At 40.1% G+C, this 20,479-nt stretch overlaps 1 protein-coding gene across 4 annotated transcripts in view; it reads left to right on the top strand.

Moving 5' to 3' along the window:
- KLHDC1 (kelch domain containing 1) overlaps positions 1-20,479 on the top strand; it is a 114,456-nt gene that overhangs the window by 46,413 nt on the left and 47,564 nt on the right. For 2 of the 4 annotated variants that reach the window (XM_070431454.1, XM_070431479.1), the window contains exons 2-4: positions 6,520-6,590; positions 7,140-7,257; positions 7,910-8,028. In XM_070431454.1, the coding sequence (XP_070287555.1) occupies positions 6,520-6,590; positions 7,140-7,257; positions 7,910-8,028 (308 nt within the window). Of the gene's footprint in view, positions 1-1,821; positions 6,591-7,139; positions 7,258-7,909; positions 8,029-20,479 lie in introns of those variants that run through there. The other 2 variants (XM_070431470.1, XM_070431463.1) reach the window with 2 other exon arrangements.

Here is a 20,479-nt window from a genome sequence, read left to right as displayed (position 1 = left end):
TAGGATGGTCAAGGCCCCAGGCATAAAAGGTGGTGCTGCAAGCTTCAGTGTGATGGTCACCAGACCTGTGTTTTGGCATGGTTTCAGACCTTGCTCCTCCATACATAGATCAGAGGCTGGTTTTCCAGCCTCCCTGATTCTGTGAGCTCCTTAATATTCATTTCTTAAGATCTTATTTTCTTCTTAATTTTAAAATTTGAAATGTATGTACAAAAGAATGTGTAAAATGAGTACCATTTAAAGGTAAACATGTTCAACTTCCAGATTAAGAAATGGACTAGAACCAGTACCTTAGAAGATTCCTGTTAATCCTTTACTTATTACAGTGCTCCTCCCACCCCAAGAGAGTAGCACTATCTTAGATTTATTGTTAATCACTGTTTTCTTTATAGTTTTAGCACATATGCATCTATTTCTTTTAAAAATATATGTTTTGCCGAAACCGGTTTGGCTCAGTGGATAGAGCGTTGGCCTGCGGACTGAAAGGTCCCAGGTTCGATTCCGGTCAAGGGCATGTACCTGGGTTGCGGGCACATCCCCAGTGGGGGATGTGCAGGAGGCGGCTGATCGATGTTTCTCTCTCATCGATGTTTCTGACTCTCTGTCTCTCTCCCTTCCTCTCTGTAAAAAATCAATAAAATATATTTTAAAAATATATATATATTTTTATTGATTTCAGAGAGAAATGGAGAGGGAGAGAGAGACAGATACATCAATGATGAGAGAGAATCATTGATCAGCCGCCTCCCACACTCCCCCTACTGGGGATTGAGACTGTAACCCTGCTTGTGCCCTGGACCGTATTCGAACCTGGGACCCTCCAGTCCACATTCTGACACTATCCACTGAGGCAAACCGGCCAGGGCTGCATCTATTTCTAAACAATATTTTTTTTGGTTTTGGAATCAGCATGTGTTTTACTTCATGACAATTCTTTTTCTACGTTATGTTTTTTTGGATTCACAAATTGCTTGTATTTAGCTGGTGTGTAATTGCATGGCTGAACCTGTCTCTATTTGGTGTCATTCCAGTTGGTCAGTGTCTGTGCTGGCCAGTTATTAAATATTTTGAAAATCATCACTGAATTCATTCATTTGATGTGTGTCCTGTAAAATACTCCATTATGTGAATTTACTGCAATTTATTTATTCATTCCATTATTGATGAATATTTGAATGTTTCTATTTTTTTAGTATTAAAAGGCAAGCTACAACAATCATTCTTTTGTTGTTGGTTTGTTTTTGTTAATCCTCACCCAAGGATATTTTTCCATTGATTTTTTTTTTTTTGAGAATGGAAGGGAGAGGGAGAGACAGAGAGAAACATCAATGTGAGAGAGACACATCAATTGGTTGCCTCCTGCGCACACCCCGACCAGGGCCAGGGAACCTGCAACCAAGATATGTGCTCTTGATTGGAATATAACCTGGGACCCTTCAGTCTGCAGGCTGACGCTCTATACACTGAGCCAAATTGGCTAGGGCAATTTTTTTTTTTTTTTAAATATATTTTATTGATTTTTTACAGAGAGGAAGGGAGAGAGATAGATAGTTAGAAACATCGATGGGAGAGAAACATCGACCAGCCGCCTCCTGCACATCTCCCACGGGGGGATGTGCCCGCAACCCAGGTACATGCCCTTGACCGGAATCGAACCCGGGACCTTTCAGTCCGCAGGCCAACGCTCTATCCACTGAGCCAAACCGGTCCTGGCAGGGGGCAATTTTTTAAAAAAAAATAAATCCTCACCTGAGTATAAGCTTTTCATTGTTTGGGGTTGGAGGAGGGGGGGGGGGGGAGAGAGAGAGAGAGAGAGAGAGAGAGAGAGAGAGAAATATCGATTGGTTGTCTCCTATATGTGCCTTGACTGGGAATTGAACCAGCAATCTGAGCATGTGCCCAGAGCAGGAATGGAACCCGACACCTTCCGGTGTACTGAACAACGCTCCAACCAGCTGAGCCACAGCAGCCAGGTCTTATCGCTGGTAGTTTTAAATAATTTTTTTCTTCGATGATCTGTAGTTTTACTATCATGTGTCTAGTTATGGATTTGTAGGACTTCGTATATTTCAAGGATTGATGACTTTCAACAATTTTGCTAAACTCTCAGCCTTGTCTCTTCAAATATTGCCTCTTCCTCATTCTGTTACTTCCTAATGTAATTCTGATTAGACTTAATTTTTCTCCATGTCTCTTAACTTCTTTTCCATATACTCCATCTCTCTGGGCTATATTTCTGGATAAATCAGTTAAGTAAGTCTCTATTTTAGTGAAACCTTGACAAGAGCAATTTTAGTGGAGTGATGGCTCCGTAGCCAGATTAATCTGAAGTGATGAGAAAATTCGAGGTGAAACTATGGAAACATCCACCATAGTTAACCGTGGAAGCTTTTCTTTGAAGGGTGCAGAGAAATAGAAGAAAGAGTTATGAGAGTTGGTGTTTGTTTGTTTTTAATTTATAGAAAATGATATCAAGGCATGTTTGGAATGATCTAGTAGAGAAGGAAAACTTGATGATGTAGAAAAGAACAGATAATTTTGTTTTCTTTTTTTTTTGACACTATTACAGATATCCCCCATTGCCCCTTCTTTGCCCACCTCCACCCAGTTCCTGCACCCCCTCCCTCTGACCATTACCACACTGCTGTCTGTGTCCATGGGTTTTGCTCTTTGGCTAATTCTTTCATCCATCCTCCCCATCCCCTCCCCTCTGACCTCTGTCAGTCTGTTCCGTGTATCCATGCCTCTAGTTCTATTTTTTCCATTTATTTTGTTCATTGGATTCCACATATAAGTGAGGTCATATGATATTTGTCTTTCTCTGCCTGGCTTATTTTGCTTAGCATAATAATCTCCAGGTCCATCCATGCTGTGGCATAAGGTAAGAGTTCATTCTTTTTTACAACCACATAGGATCCCATTGTGTAAATGTACCACAGCTTTTCCCCCCAACTCCTCCACAGATGAGCATTTGGGCTGTTTCCAAATCTTGGCTATTGTAAATAATGCTGCTATGAACATAGGGGTGCATATATTCTTTCTGATTGGTATTTTGGGATTCTTAGGATATATTCCCAGAAGTATGATCCCCGGGTCAAAAGGCAGTTCCATTTTTAATATTTTGAGGAAACTCCACACTATTTTCCACAGTGGCTGCACCAGTCTGCATTCCCACCAACAGTGCACAAGGAACCCCTTTTCTCCCGAAGAAGAGAGAATTTTGTAGCGAAATTTCTGAAAAAGTGAGAAGGAACTAGTCCAAATTTTTCAGTTCTGAACTTCCTTTGTGCTTTTGTACCACCCCCTTTAAAAAAAGGGGACTTTTCTTTTTAATCAGGCTGAGGTGACTGTGCAATCAGTTTAATAGGTATTATTCACCTTACCCATTCACTTAATCAACAAATATTCCATTTGCTTTTTATGTGTCAGGCACTGTGCTAGGCTCTAGACCAGCGGTTCTCAACCTGTGGGTTGCGACCCCTTTGGGGGATCGAACGACCCTTTCACAGGGGTCGCCTAAGACCATCGGAAAACACATGTATAATTACATATTGTTTTTGTGATTAATCACTGTGCTTTAATTATGTTCAATTTGTAACAATGAAAATACATCCTGCATATCAGATGTTTACATTACGATTCATAACAGTAGCAAAATTACAGTTATGAAGTAGCAATGAAAATAATTTTATGGTTGGGGGTCACCACAACATGAGGAACTGTATTAAAGGGTCGCGGCATTAGGAAGGTTGAGAACCACTGCTCTAGACACTAAATTATAACAACATAAACATGGTCCATGCACTCATGAAACTTATAGGTTAATGGTGGTGGTGGTGGTGGTGGGGGTGGGTGGGTATGATCTAAACAAAGGACTTAGAAGGGCAAGTACAGGACTGTATGAGAGCATTTAATAGGTCACTTAATCCTTCACCTTATTCTGGGATAATAGAGGAGGGACATTTAAGCTGTTTCCAAAGAATGAGTTAGTTAGCCAGAAAAATTCCTGGAAGCATTCCAAGAAGAGAGAAGAGCATAATTGAAGCCCTATTGCAGCAGGAATTTGCAGAGGTTCAGGAATTGACAGAAGACTAGAGCAAATGAGTGAAAGACAAGATGAACTGGAGGGACAGCAGGTACCAAATAGAACAGACTCAAGATTTTTAGCTTATCCTGAGAGCACTAGGGAAGTATTGAAGGAACTTAAACAGAGTCGTGACAGAATCCATTTTTGTAATATTTTGGTTATATAGGTATACACACAAAGATACTGGAGCCTGACACTGTTAGAATCATACAACTAACTCCCCTTTTTCTTTTTTTCTTTTTTTTTTTTTTAAATATATTTTATTGATTTTTTACAGAGAGGAAGGGAGAGAGATAGAGTTAGAAACATCGACGAGAGAGAAACATCGATCAGCTGCCTCCTGCACATCTCACACTGGGGATGTGCCCGCAACCCAAGTACATGCCCTTGACCGGAATCGAACCTGGGACCTTTCAGTCCGCAGGCCGACGCTCTATCCACTGAGCCAAACCGGTTTTGGCTTAACTCCCCTTTTTCAAATTATTTGTTTACTTAGCCATTAAGTATGACTTCCTCATTCAGACATAAGTGGAAGTTGCCTTGGAATTAATAAAATGATTTTCTGCCGAAACCGGTTTGGCTCAGTGGATAGAGCGTCAGCCTGCGGACTGAAGGGTCCCAGGTTCGATTCCGGTCAAGGGCATGTACCGTGGTTGCGGGCACATCCCCAGTGGGGAGTGTGCAGGAGGCAGCTGATCGACGTTTCTCTCTCATCGATGTTTCTAACTCTCTATCTCTCTCCCTTCCTTTCTGTAAAAAATCAATAAAATATATTTAAAAAATAAAAAATAAAAAAAATAAAATAAAATGATTTTCTGCTTTGTGTGTGTGTGTGTGTGTGTGAGAGAGAGAGAGAGAGAGAGAGAGAGAGGAGGGGGGAGGAGATAGCTGGTAGGTAAGATACTATTTTTAAAATCTAACATAGCAATGAGAATTTACCTAAATCTACTTAGCATGCTAATAATTTATGCATCATGCAGTATTAGAAATTCTTAAACTGCTATCTTATATTTGGTTATTTTTGAATTATTCTAAGAAATTATGACAGACTTATGTAAGACTTTGTTTCAACCCCTAAGTTTTTTACTTAATAGAAATGATTGTTACTCTATTCTTTTTTTAAAAAAAAATATATTTTATTGATTTTTTACAGAGAGGAAGGGAGAGAGAGATAGAGAGTTAGAAACATCGATGAGAGAGAAACATCGACCAGCTGCCTCCTGCACATCTCCCACTGGGGATGTGCCCGCAACCACGGTACATGCCCTTGACCGGAATCGAACCTGGGACCTTTCAGTCCGCAGGCCGACGCTCTATCCACTGAGCCAAACCGGTTTCGGCTGTTACTCTATTCTTATTTCTCTTTTCATCACAAATGTCAGAATGCACTCTTCTGTTTATATTATCAGCTTCTTTAGAGATTATTCAGAGTTATCATTCGGACTAGTTAAATTTATATTGAGCCATAGATTCTATATTTAATAGCCACCTAGCACTATGCCTCGCACATAGTAGGCACTCAAAAATAAGTTCAGTGAATCAAGGTATCTGATATAGTTACCTTTTTAATATTTTATTTTTCAATTACAGTTATATTCAGTATTATTTTGTATTAGTTTCAGGTGTACAGCATAGTGATTAGAGAATCATATACTTTAAAAGGGTCCCACATCTATTATTTCCAGTACCCACCAGGCACCACACATAGTTACAATATTCCTGACTATATTCTCTATGTTGTACTTTATATCCCCATGACTGTTTTGTAACTACCAATTTGTACTTCTTAATCCCTTCAATGTTTTCACCCAATCTCCCAACAACCCCCTCTGGAAACCATTAGTCTCTTCATTGTATCTGTGAGTCTTTTTCAATTTTGTTTGTTCATTTATTTTGTTCTTTAGATTCTACATATAAGTGAATCATATGGTATTTGTCCTTCTCTGTCTGACTTATTTAACTTAGCACAATACCCTCTAGGTTCATTCCTGCTGTCGAAAATGGTAAGATTTCCTTCTTTTTCTTTACAGTGCTCTTAATTACACCTTATAAAAATGTCCTTCCTTAATTCCTTCCCTTCACACAAAACATATTGCTCTGTTTGATATTTATTTTCTTCCTGGAAGTCTACTCTGAATATTATTATTTTGCTGTTTTCCCTTTCGTGAAATCCCTTTTTAAGGTTTAATTGTCCTTGGTCTTTTTCTTGAAATTCATGTACTTTGTATTTTAAACCTTTGTTTGCCAATTTTCTCTTAGAAAATGTATTTTCCTTTTCTCTTTTGATCTAACTTAATTTATATTAAAAATGTTTGAGTCTGTTTATGATTTTGTGTTTCACAATATTTTAATTGCAGTTTTCCCATCCTGAGGAACTATTGAATTGTTACTATGTATTTAAAAAGCATAATTCATGTATTCTATGTTTTTAGTCTATTGAAGACAATGAAGTATATTTGCCTAATGATGAAATTTGGACCTATGATATTGATAGTGGGTTGTGGTAAGTAATTTTAAATTGCAGAATGTCCAGTCTTTTTAAAATTGAATTTATTGGGGTGTGACATTGGTTAATAAAATCATAGATTTCACATGTACAACTCAATAAAACATTATCTGCATACGGTATCATGCACTCACCATATATGTTATGAATGTTTTCATAGACTTAGGGGAATTTAAGACCATACTTAGAACATACTGCACCACTTATTTCTCCCTTTCCTTTTCTTTCAATGCTTTATTCTCTCTGGCTGTTTCTTTCCTCTGCTCCCTTCCTTTCCCCAACTATTTGTCCTTTCCACTCCTCACAATTCTAAGACTGTCTCTGAAGACTTTGTTCTGCTAATTAATTCCCAATTCTGGTGACACATGTGAAGCTGAAAAAGATTTAAAGTGGCTCTTCTTAGAGTCTTTAAAGTATTGGCTACCATTCTATTGTAATTGTAATTGTCAGTGACAATTTTCATTTTAAAAAGACTCCTGGAGTTCAAAGGGAATTTTAATTTGCTTTTCTGGAAAGTTTTGAAATTTCATATTATTCTTGCTGCAGGACAATGCACCTCATGGAAGGAGAACTCCCTACCTCCATGTCAGGAAGTTGTGGTGCTTGCATTAATGGAAAGCTGTACGTTTTTGGAGGATATGATGACAAAGGATACAGCAATCGAGTAATATTTTCTTTCAATTCAGGCATGCAGCAAAATGTGTAATATTTAGTGTACCATTTTACCTCATAAGTTTACAAATATTTTAAGTTTGTTTTTTTATTGATTTCAGAGAGAGGAAGGGAGAGGGAGAGATAGAAACATCAGTGATGAGAGAGAATCATTGATTGGCTGCCTCATGTAATCCCCCTACTAGGGACCAAGCCCACAACTCAGGCAATGTGCCCTGACAGGGAATCTAACCGTGACTTCCTGGTTCATAGGTCGACACTCAACCATTGAGCCACACCAGCCAGGATCAAGTTTACATATATTTAAAAAAGAAGATATATATAGAAAATATTGTGTTTATGATTATAAGGTTTTAGAGTGAAAATGTAGTGGTTGTGCTTTTCTTCCATATCTTTCTGCTACAGAATTAACTATATACTTAATATCTATATGGCAAGAGAATGCCAGGAAAAGATCTAGTTCAGTATGTTTTATATATATATCATTTTTGCTTCTAAAACAGTCTCATTTTCATTAACTCCACAGGTAAAATTTTTACCTTTTAAAAAGAAAAAGTAATATTAATTTTAGATCATATAATCCTCAGATATGGATTCAGTTTGCAAATGCCCTGTCTATTAATGGTATTCTCCTCTTTTAAAAGCTTTATTTTGTTAATTTGCGAACCAGAGATGGAACCTATGTTTGGGAAAAAATCACCAACTTTGAAGGAAAACCACCCACACCACGTGATAAACTTTCTTGCTGGGTATATAAAGACAGGTAATGCACAAAATCACCTCATTAACTACATTTATGTAGGATGATCGGATAACTTGTGGCCAAAATAGGGAAAACTTGAGAGTCTGAATTTTTTTCATCATATGATTACAAAGTTTTTTTAATGTTAATGGTAACAGCTGTTTTAAACCCTGGAAGAGCTAAGTAATAAAAATAAACATTTGGGAGCAACAATTTGTTTTCTAAAAAGAAACATTTAATTAAAATTCTGAATAGTTCACATGGTTCAAAACCATATTAAAAATATTACAGTGAAAGCTTTGACTCCCACTCCTGATCCCCCATGCACAAATAGCTACTTCTATTAATATCTTTTGTATTGTTATAACAGTGGTTCCCAAAATTGTCTGCCATTGTAATCACCTGGAGTCTTAAAAATTCCAAAGCCCAGGTGATACCCTAGACCAGCAGTTCTCAACCTGTGGGTCGAGACCCCTTTGGGGGTCAAACGACCCTTTCACAGGGGTCGCCTAAGACCATCGGAAAACACATATATAATTACATATTGTTTTTGTGATTAATCACTATGCTTTAATTATGTTCAATTTGTAACAATGAAAATACATCCTGCATATCATATATTTACATTACGATTCATAACAGTAGCAAAATTACAGTTATGAAGTAGCAACAAAAATAATTTTATTTTTTGGGGTCACCACAACATGAGGAACTGCATTAAAGGGTTGTGGCATTAGGAAGGTTGAGAACCATTGCCCTAGACAAATTAGATTGCAGTCCCTGGGAGTATGAGTTTTCGAACCTCGTCAGGTGATTGCAAGATGCAGACAAGTTTGGAAACCAGGAAACCACTGCCATCAGTGTTACTTTATGCAAATAGAAGCAAATATGTATGTATGTATGTATGTATGTATGTATGTATTGGTCTTTTTTTCCCTTCTCCTTACATAAATATCTGTGTACACTGTTCTGTACCCTGCTACTTTTTTTAGTTAACAGTATAGACGTGATGATCTTTCATCTTTCTGAATCCCTAGTTAGAAAGTTTGTTCTTGATGTTTTTTTTTTCTTTTTGCAGCTGCATAGATTCTCCTCTGTGAATATAAATACCATTGTTTATTTAGCTTTTACCCTGTTGATTGTTTCAACTCCTTTCTGCAAACTATGCTTTAATGAATCTGTGTATGTGTGTGTGTGTGTGTGTGTACATATCAGATCTATTGAATAAAATTCCAGAATTAGATGGTTGGGTCAAAAGGTAATGTATTTGTAATTTTGTAGATGTTTAGTTTGCTAAGGCTGCTGTAACAAAGCACCACAAACCCAGTGGCTTAAACAGAAATGTACTGTCTCACAGTTCTGGAGGCTCTAGAAGTCTGAGATCTGCTGAGATGTCAGCAGAGTGACATTGATTAAAAAGGTAGATTTCTATGATATAATACCTGTATGTCACACTGTGTACCCACCACCCAAGTCATATCTTCTTCCATCACCATATATTAGGCTTCTTTTACCTCCTACCTCCAACCCCTTCAATAATGTGGTTTTTATACTCCATTTTATGTGATGTAATCACATTTATTGATTTGCGGATTTTGAACCAACCTTGCATCCCCGGCATAAATCCCACTTAATCGTGGTGTATGATCTGTTTAATATATTGCTGGATCTGGTTTGCTAATATTTTGTTGAAGATTTTAGCATTTATGTTCATCAGGGATGTTGGCCTATAATTTTTTTTCTTTATAGTGTCTTTATCTCATTTTATAATTAGGATAATGCTGGCTTGGAAAATGAGTGTGGGTGTCTTTCCTCCTCTTGAATTGTTGGAATAGTTTGAGAAGGATGGATGCTAGTTCTTTGAATGTTTGTAAAATTCACTTGTGAAGCCATCTGGTCCAGGACTTTTATTTGTTGGGAGCTTCTTAAAAATTATTTCACTAGTTGTACTTTGTCTCTTCAGATTCTCTAATTCCTCCTGATTCAGTTTTGGAAGATTATATGTTTCTAGGAATTGATCCTTTCTCCCTGATTGTCCAATTTGTTGGCATATAGTTCTTCAGTTCTTCATAACATTTTCTTAATAATCCTTTGCATGTCTTTGATATCAGTTGTTGCTTCTTCTCTTTTATTTCTGATTTTATTTATTTAGGTCCTCTCTCTTTTTTTTCTTGATGAGTCTGGTTAAAAGTTCTCAATCTTGTTTATCTTTTCTAAGAACCAGCTCTTGGTTTCATTGACTTTGTAAAAAATAATCACCTGCCCTAACCGGTTTGGCTCAGTGGATAGAGCATTGGCCTGCGGACTGAAGGGGCCCAGGTTCGATTCCGATCAAGGGCATGTACCTTGGTTGTGGGCACATCCCCAGTAGGGGGTGTGCAGGAGGCAGCTGATCGATGTTTCTCTCTCATCGATGTTTCTAACTCTCTATCCTTCTTCCTTCCTCTCTGTAAAAAAAAATCAATAAAATATATTTTAAAAAAATAATCACCTGAGGGTATTTTCCCATTCCTTTTAGATAGAGTGGAAAGGAGGGAGGGAGAACAGGAGAGAGAGAGAGAGAAAGAGAGAGAAAGGAAGGAAGGAAGGAAGGAAGGTCAAGTGGTTGTCTTCTGCACACACCTGGACTGGGGCCCAGAAATGAATCTGAAACCCAGGTACGTGCCCTTGATTGGGAATTGAACCCACAACTCTTTGGTGGTGCATGGCCCAACACACTAACAACTGAGCAGCACTGGCCAGGGCTCATTGATATTTTGTATTGTTTTTTGGACTTTATTTTGTTTACTTCTGCTCTGATTGTTATATTACCTTCCTTCTAATCATTTTGGGCTTTGTTTTTTGTTCTTTTTCCAGTTCCGTTAAGTATAAAGTCAGGTTGTTTATTTGAGATTTTTTCTTGTTTCTTGAGATAGAACTGTAATGCTATGAATTTCCTTCTTAGGACTGCTTTTACTGTGTCCCATAGATTTCAGGTTATTTTCTCATTTTCATTTGTTTCAAGATATCTTTTGATTTCCTCCTTGTTCTCATTGTTAACCCATTCATTATTTAACTGTTTGAGTCCCAAGCAGCGCAATCGCACTGCTTGGTATTTCTCGACATAAAATAAAACAAGCGCTATCACGCTGTTTGGGTATTTTCGTACTCATTTAGAGAAAGCGCGGTTGCGCTGTTTGGGATTCTTCGACAGTGTTTTTTCAATACTCCCTGGGACTCAAACGAATCGTATGTTTTCTGGACATAAAATCTCAGCAGCGCAATCACGCTGCTTGGGACTCAAACGGTTAATAACATGTTATTTAGCCTCTGTGTCTGAGTGTGTTTTTCAGTTTTTTTCTTGTGACTGATTTCTGGTTTCATGCCACTTTGGTCAGAAAAGATGCTTGATATGATTTCAATCTTCTTAAATTTATTGGGACTTGTTTTGTGTCCTAACATGTAGTCTGTCCTAGAAAATGATCCACTGATCACATATTGGTAGATATGTATTTATTGCACTTGAAAAGAATGTATATACTGCTGCTTTAGGGTAAAATGCTCTGAAGATATCAATTAAATTTATCTGATCTAGTGTGTCACTTAATGCCACCATTCCTTTGTTGATTTTCTATCTAGAACAGGGGTCCTCAAACTTTTTAAACAGGGGGCCAGTTCACTGTCCCTCAGACCGTTGGAGGGCCGGACTATAGTTTAAAAAAAAACTATGAACAAATTCCTATGCACACTGCACATATCTTATTTTTTTAAAAATATATTTTATTGATTTTTTACAGAGAGGAAGGGAGAGAGACAGAGAGTTAGAAACATCGATGAGAGAGAAACATCGATCAGCTGCCTCCTGCACACCCCCCACCGGGGATGTGCCCGCAACCAAGGCACATGCCCTTGACTGGAATCAAACCTGGGACCCTTGAGTCCCCAGGCCGACGCTCTATCCACTGAGCCAAACTGGTCAGGGCACATATCTTATTTTGAAGTAAAAAAACAAAACGGGAACAAATACAATATTTGTATTTGCATGTGGCCCGTGGGCTGTAGTTTGAGGACCCCTGATCTAGAATATCTATCCATTGATGTCAATGAGATGTTAAAACACCATACTATGACTGTATTACTGTCAGTCTCTCCCTTTATTTCCATCAAGATTTGCTTTAAACATTTAGGTGTTCATATGTTGGCTGCATAAATACAAGGGTTATATCTTCTTGTTATATTGTTCCCTTTATCATCTTACCTAATAATAGACAAACATGCAAATTGGTGTCACTCCGCTATACCCACCAGCCAATCAGAGTGACTATGCAAATTAACCCAACAAAGATGGCGGTTAATTTGCATACGTAAGCACCCAGTAGCCTGGGTCCTGGGAACATCATCGACACTGAGGTCACTCTGAGGTAGGCCCCGTGTGGGCTCTGAGCAGCCTAGGAAGGGCCTGAGCCAGGGGGCTCCTGGGCAGGGCCGAGCCTGCGATCGGAGTCGAGGGGACCCCTGCTCAAGCCTAAAGCCTCAGCCAGAGGCCTTAGGCCTGGGCAGGGGCGGAGCCGGCCATCGGAGCATGTACCTAGGTTGCAGGCTCCTCCCTGGCCGGGGCCCAGGTCAGGGCTCATGCAGGAGGCAATTAATCAAAGTGTTCCTCTAACTTCGATGTTTCTCTCTCTCTTTCCTTTTCTCTTCCACATTCTCTAAAAGTCTGGAAACATATCCTCAGGTGAGGATGAAAAAAAAAAGAAAGAAATGTCATATCCTATGAAAGACACATCTTGAAAATGCCTAAAGAAAGTTGTCATTTTTTCATGGTGAAGGGACTGGAGTCTGTGTTGATGAAAACACCTTGGTGGCTGTGGTGACTGGCAGTGGCTGCAGCAGCGGGGTGATGGGGCTGGTGCCTTCCCCTGACCAGCCTGGTCGCCTCCCACAAAGGGAGGCCAGACTGTGGCTTAGGCCTGCTCCTCAAGGCAAGCAGGGAGCGGGCCTAAGCCGTCAGTAGGACATCCCCTGAGGCTCCCAGTATGTGAGAGGGGGCAGGCTGGGCTGAGGGACCCCTCCCCCAGTGCACGAATTTTGTGCACCGGTCCCCTAGTCTTACCAATAATAGACAAACATGCAAATTGGTGTCACTCCACTACGCCCACCAGCCAATCAGAGCGACTATGCAAATTAACCCAATAAAAATGGCAGTTAATTTGCATACGTAGGTGCCCAGCAGCCTGGGTCCCGGGAACATCATTGGCACCCAGGTTACTCCAAGGTAGGCCCCGTGTGGGCCCTGAGCAGCCTAGGAAGGGCCTGAGCCAGGGGGCTCCTGGGCAGGGCTGAGCCTGTGATTGGAGCCAAGGAGGCCCCTGCCCAAGCCTAAAGCCTGGGCCAGAGGCTTTAGGCCTGGGCAGGGGCGGAGCCAGTGATTGGAGGAAGGTGCAGGACAGGGGCAGAGCCGGCGATTGGAGGGAGCTGGGGGTCCCTGCCCAGGCCTGAAGCCTCGGCCAGAGGCTTCAGGCCTGGGCAGGAGCATGATCAGAGGGGCAGGGGCAGAGCCGGCAATCGGAGGGTCGAGGCTTTAGGCCTGGGAAGGGGCCAAGCCGGCAATGGGTGTGAACTACAGAGGAAACACCTTTTCTGACCGCTCATTGGCTAAGCTCCCTGGATGCCATTGGTAATATTCTTAGTAACTTGGGTAATAAGAATCCAAAAAGGTGATCTAGGGTTTTTCCACCACACTCCTGGAGAGAAAAACGAAGGTCTGCTGCTGGAGGGCTAAGAAATGTCATATCCTGCCCTGGCCGGTTTGGCTCAGTGGATAATGCCTCGGCCTGCTGACCGCAGGGTCTGGGTTCAATTCTGACCAAGGGCATGTACCTAGGTTGCAGGCTCCTCCCTGGCCGGGGCCCAGGTCAGGGCTCATGCAGGAAGCAACCAATCAAACTGTTCCTCTCATTTTGATGTTTCCCTGTATCTTTCCCTTTCTCTTCCACATTCTCTAAAAATCAATGGAAACATATCCTCAGGTGAGGATAAAAAAAAAAAAAAAAGAAAGAAATGTCATATCCTATGAAAGGCACATCTTGAAAATGCCTAAAGAAAGTTGTCATTTTTTCATGGTGAAGGGACTGGAGTCCGTGTTGATGAAAACACCTTGGTGGCTGCGGTGACTGGCAGTGGCTGCAGCAGTGGGGTGATGGGACTGGTGCCTTCCCCTAATCAGCCCAGTTGCCTCCCACAAAGGGAGGCCAGTTCCCCAAGGGGAGCAGGGAGTGGGCCTAAGCCGTCAGTAGAACATCCCCTGAGGGCTCCCAGTATGTGAAAGGGGGCAGGCTGGGCTGATGGACCTTCCCAGTGCACAAATTTCGTGCACTGGGCCCCTAGTCTATACTAATAAAAGGGTAATATGCAAATTGGTTGGGACGCCCTCACACAACAACCAAACAGCAGGCTGCATGAGGCAACCAGGCCAGCAGTGGGGGCAGTGAGGGGCAACCAGAACCAGGCTGGCAGCGGGGTCAGTTGGGGGAGAGCAGGCTGGCAGGGAGGCAGTTCTGGGTGATCAGGCCAGCAGGCAGAGGCGGTTAGGGGTGATCAGGCTGGCAGGGGGTTAGTTAGGGGCAATCAGTCAGGCAGGCAGAGGCCATTACAGGCAATCAGGCAGGCAGTTAGGAGCCAGTGGTCCCGGATTGTGAGAGGGTGCAGGCTGGGCTGAGGGGACCCCCCACTGTGCACAAATTTTTTTGTGTGTGTGCACTGGGCCTCTAGTTATGTAATACCCTTCTTTGTCTTATTGTAGCCTTTGTTTTAAAGTCTGTTTTGTTAGATACAGTATTGCTACCTCAGCTTTTTTTCACTTCCATTTGCATGAAATATCTTTCTCATCTCTTTACTTTTACTCTGTGTGTATCTTTTGTTGTGAGGTGGGTCTCTTGTAGACAACATATATATGGATCTTACTTTCTTATCCATTTAGCTACCCTATGTCTTTTGATTGGCACATTTAAACCATTTAGATTTAAAGTGATTATTGATAGATATATATTTATTGCCATTTTATTTTTTTAAGTATGTTGCTCAATTTTTTTTCTTCTTCTACTTCTTAAAGCATGCCCCTTAAACATGTCTTGTAATACTGGCTTGGTGGTAACAAACTCCTTTAGCTTTTTCTTGTCTGTAAAGCTCTTTATTTCTTCTTCAATTTTAAATGATACCCTTGCTGTATAACATAGTCTTGGTAGTAGGTTCTTGCTTTTAATAATTTTGAATATTTCATGCCAATTCCTCTGGCCTGAAATGTTTCTGTTGAGAATTCAGCTGGCAGTTTTATAGGAGCTCCCATGTATGTAACTGACTGCTTTTCTCTTGCTGCTTTTAAGATTCCCTCTTTGTCTTTAACCTTTGCAATTTTAATTATGACATGCCATGGTGTGGGCATCTTTGGGTTCATCTTGTTTGGGATTCTCTGCACTTCCTGGACTTGTGGGTCTTTTTCCTTCACCAGGTTAGGTGAGTTTTTAGTCATTATTTCTTCAAATAGGTTCTTGATCCCTTTTTCTCTCTCTCTTCTCCTAATACTCCTATGATGCCGAAGTTGTTACCCTTCATGTTGTCCCAAACGTCCCTTAAACTGTCCTCATTCTTTTCAATTCTTTTTTCTTTTTGCTCCTCTGATTGGGTGTTTTTTTCTACCTTGTCCACCAAATCATTGATCTGACTCTGTGCTTTATCCAACATACTTTTTATTTTTTCTAGTGTATTCTTTTTTGTTGTTGTTTTTAATTCTCACCCAAGGATACTTTTTCTGTTGATTTTTAGAGAGAGTAGAAGGGAGGGGGAGAGACAGAGAGAGAGAAACATGGATATGAGAGAGACACATCAATTGGTTGACTCCCTCATGCTCCCTGACTAGAACAGGGGATGGAGCCTACAGTTGAGGTACGTGCCCTTGACCAGAATTGAACCCATGACTCTTCAGTCTGCAGGCTGACATTCTAACCACTGAACCAAACTGGCTAGGGCTCCAGTATATTCTTGATGTTAACTATGGTATTGTTCATTTTTGACTGGTTCTTTTTCATGGTTTCTATGTTCTTTTTCATACTCTTGTAATTCTCACTAAGTTTCTTAAACATACTTATATCCATTACTTTGAACTCTAAATTTGATAAATTGCTTGCCTATATTTCATTTAGTTCTTTTTTGGGGGAATACTCCTGTTCTTTTATTTGGGGCCAGTTTCTTTGTCTCCCCATTTGGCTGTCTCTTTGTGTTTGTTTCTATGTATTAGATAGATTTGTTTTGACTCCCAATCTTTGTGAGGTGGCCTTATATAGTAGTTGTTTGGTGGGACCCAGGGGCACAGTCTCCTTGATCATGTAAGCTGGGTGCTCTAGGAATATCCCTTCTATGCGTTATGTGGGCCCTCCTGTTTTAATTGGGTCTTGATTGCTATTAGCCCATTTGTGTGTGGGTTCAACCCTCAGGCTGGCTGATTGTGAGGCTCAACCCTGACCACCATGTGTGAGCAACTGTGCAGGTGCTGACCACATGAAGTGGATTCATCTCAGCAGAGTTTAGTGCAAACTGAGATCGCCCTTCGGATATGCTGTTTATTAAGCTTATTGGATCCTGCTTTGATGTTGTTTGAACCTGGCCATTGGGTGTGTTGGTTCTGGGTCTCTTGGATTGGACTCTGGTGTAGGCCAATATCAGACACTGTCTGTGCCTGGCCCTTGCTTGGCAACATGTTTGGAGCTACAAGCAATCCACAGTTTGTGGTGACCTCTGCTGGGCTTGGGTACCCATGGGAAGGACCAAGCTGTGCACCTAGGCCAGCTTTTATCAGCACCGGCTTGGTGGCAGGTCAGCAAAAGTCCCAAAGCACCACAACAAGATCCGCCTCCTCCTGCCTCTACCTGCTGGCTGCCTGTTGGGTTCAGTCACTGAAAGACCCTCAGGTGGAGTCAGGATGATGGGACTATTGGATTACCTGTAAAAGGGAGGATATGTCCAGGCTTCAGGGATGATGGTGGTTATGATTCCTGTCCTAGAGCCACATGATTCAGTCTGTCCTGGATTTTGCCTCCATCTTATCAGGGCAAAGCCACTAGAAGTCAGAACCTGGGGCCTCCAGAACCTGGAGGTTGTGTCTGCTGAACACAGGAGGGTGGTTCTATCAGACCTCCAATGAGGGGAAGCGCCAGTCAGATTCATGGAAAAGTGAGGGAATTGCTCCTGCTCCAAAGGTACAGAACTCAATCACTGACATCCCCTGTGTCTGCTCAGACCTCTACACCCTGGCCAAGGCAGCTGTCTCCTCAGCAGGGCCTAAGCTTGGCATGGTGGGGCAAGTTGGAGTCCAAAGAGTTGGGCAGTTGTTTTCCCTAAGGCTGATACTGCACAGAGAGGAGTACTCCACCCAAGGTGACTGTGGTATCAAAGAATGACTCAGCACAGGGACTCTGGCAGCTGTCTTCCCCATCTCCCTCCCCAGAGTTACAAACCTCAGACTCTCCTCAGACAATTCTAGTCTGCTCTGCCCTCTCTTTTCCTGGGGCCCAGGATGAGTGGCTGTGACCTGATCCAGAATTGAACCCGCAACCTTTTGATGTATGGGATGATGCTGTAACCAACTGAGCCACCTGGCCAGAGCTCAGTGGTTAGAGCATTGAACTGGGAACCAAGGAGTCTTAGGCTCGATTTCTGATCAAGGGTATATATTTGGGTTGCAGGTTCGATCCCTGGCCCTGGTCCAGGTGTGTGCAGGAGGCAACCAATTTTGTGTTTTTTACATAGATATTTCTCTTTCTATCTCTGTCTCTGTCTCTCCTCCCCTCTCTCCCTCTCCTCTCACCCCTCCCTTCCACTCTCTCTAAAAATCAATTGAAAAAATCCTTGGGTGAGGATTAACAAAAACAAAAAAAATGTTCATTTTCTATTTGTCACTAGTATATAGAAACAGAATTGATTTTAATATATATTGGCCTTGTAGTCAGCACCCCTACTAAGTTCTCTTATTAATTCTAATAATTTAACAATAGATTTTTTGAATTTTGTACATAATCAGAATATCTGTGAATAATGTCATTTTTTCCCTTCCTTTATAATCCTTATACTTTTTATTTGCTTTATTGCATTGTGTAGGACTTTCAGCAGTTCTAGTGCTTATATTCATACTTTAATATATTACCTTTAGCTTTCTTTTTCCTTAAACAATATCTCCTTTTCTACTCTAAGTATCAATCAAATTAGAATGTAGCCTCTTCCTTCTACCTCTCCCTTTCATTCAACACCATTTTTGTTAATTATGTTTTTTATTTCTCTGTTCCAACTTCAGTTACAGATACTTAACTCTCCCCTGCATGTTTATCATTTTTTCACTCATTTTTTTTTCTTGTTGACTTTTCTTATTTCTATCCTCTGTGGTGCTTTACTATATTTTCTGAGATGTCTGTTCTGTCTTTTGCCCTTTGTGACTTTATCTTCATTTCCAAAATGTGTTTTTTTTCCTTCTATTTCTTTCCTAACGTCTACCAATTCTGTTTCACCTCTTCATATTTTCTGTCCATCAAACCTACAAAGTATTTCTGGTCCTTTAAAGTTTTTCTACTTTTGTGTTTACAAGAAACTGGTCACAGTGGTTGACCTAGACACCGATACTGAGTGACTAAGAGTAGCGGGGAGACTTACTTTTTACCATACTTTTTCAGAAAGTTGTGATAAAATATATGTAACATAACATTTGCCATTTTAATGTTTTCAAAGTTTTCTATGTTGTAAGTATGTATCAGAACTTCACTCATTTTTTAAGGCTGAATAATATTCCATTGTATGTGTAGACTGCATTTTGTTTATCCATCTGTTGATGAACACATAGGTTGTTTCCATGTTTTGGCTACTGTGAACAATGCTGCTATGAACATTGACTTGCAAGTATTGTTTGAGTCCCTATTGTCAATTCTTCTGAGTATACCTAAGAGTAGAATTGTTGGGTCATATGATAATTCTCTGTTTAACTTTTTGAGGAAGCATCAAACTGTTTCCACAGTTACTATTCCACTTTATGTTCCCACTGGCAATGTACAAGTGTTCCAATTTCTCCGTAACTTTGCTAACACTTGTGATTTTCTGTTTTTATTTTTGTTCTTATTTTTTTGTTTCATTTTATAATAACCATAAGAGTGGGTGTGAAGTGATGTTCATTGTGGTTTTGATTTGTATTTCCCCAGTGACTAATGATGTTGAGCATCTTTTTGGCCATTTGCATATCTTTACAGAAATGTCGATTCAAGTTCTTTGCCCATTTAAAAAATTGGGTTGTTTCTCTTTCTGTTGTTGATTTGTAGGAGTTCTCTACTTATTGTGGATATTAATCCCTTATGAGATATATGTAGTGTTCTTTTGTTGTACTATCATTATCTGGCTGGACTCATTGAATGATTTAGAGTGTTTGCTCCTCTTCAATATTTTGGAAGAGTTTGAAAAGAATTGGTATTAATTCTTCCAATATTTAGTAGAATTCACAAGTAAAGCAATCTGGTTTGGGGTTTTTCTTTGTTGGGTGGTTTTTTGATTACTGATTCAATATCTTATTTGTTATAGGTTTATTCATATTTTTTATTTCTTTTTGAGCCATTTTGATAGTACTCTTTCCTGGAATATTTCTATTTCGTCTAGTTTATCCAATCTGTTGGCATGCACTTTCCCATAGTATTTTCTTATAATCCTTTTTATTTCTGTAAGGTTGCCAGGAATGTCTTTTCTGATGTTTTTCTCCTTTTTTCTTAGTCAACTTAGCTAAAGATTTGTCAATTTTATTGATCTTTTCAAAGAACCAACTTTTGGTTTTGTTTTTTTCTCTGTGGTTTTTCTATGAAATATTTTGTTTATTTTCCCTTTAGTTTTTGTTATTTCCTTCCTTCTGTCATCTATGGGTCTAGCTCCACCCCCCCTCTCTAGTTTCTTTCTTTTTTTTTAAATATATTGATTTTTTACAGAGAGGAAGGGAGAGGGATAGAGAGTCAGAAACATCGATGAGAGAGGAACATCGATCAGCTGCCTCCTGCACACCTCCCACTGGGGATGTGCCCGCAACCAAGGTACATGCCCTTGACCAGAATCGAACCTGGGACCTTACAGTACGCAGGCCGACGCTCTATCCACTGAGCCAAACTGGTTAGGGCTCTCTCTAGTTTCTTAATTTGTACAATTATGTTATTAATTTGAAATCTTTCTTTTTAAAAAATTCATAGGTATTTATACCTATAAAATTCCTTTTGAGCACTGCCATCACTGTATCCCATTAGTTTTGTTTTATTTTATATTCATTTATTTCAAGGTAATTTCTAATTTTGCCTGTAGTTTTTTTTTCCACCCATTGCATTGACAGGTTATTTTTTTTTCCTTTTAGCATGCCTTTTGGCCTCTGTTTTTCTAGTGAGAAATTCACTCTCATTTGTGTTTTTGTTCCCATGTATACGTCTTTTTT

Source organism: Myotis yumanensis, unplaced genomic scaffold (assembly GCF_028538775.1).
Source record: "Myotis yumanensis isolate MYYU_CA2020_CCGP unplaced genomic scaffold, mMyoYum1.0.hap1 SCAF_1, whole genome shotgun sequence".
NCBI lineage: Eukaryota > Metazoa > Chordata > Mammalia > Chiroptera > Vespertilionidae > Myotis > Myotis yumanensis.
The sequence above is the reverse complement of the archived record's forward strand: the minus strand, read 5'-3'. Positions and strand labels throughout refer to the sequence as shown.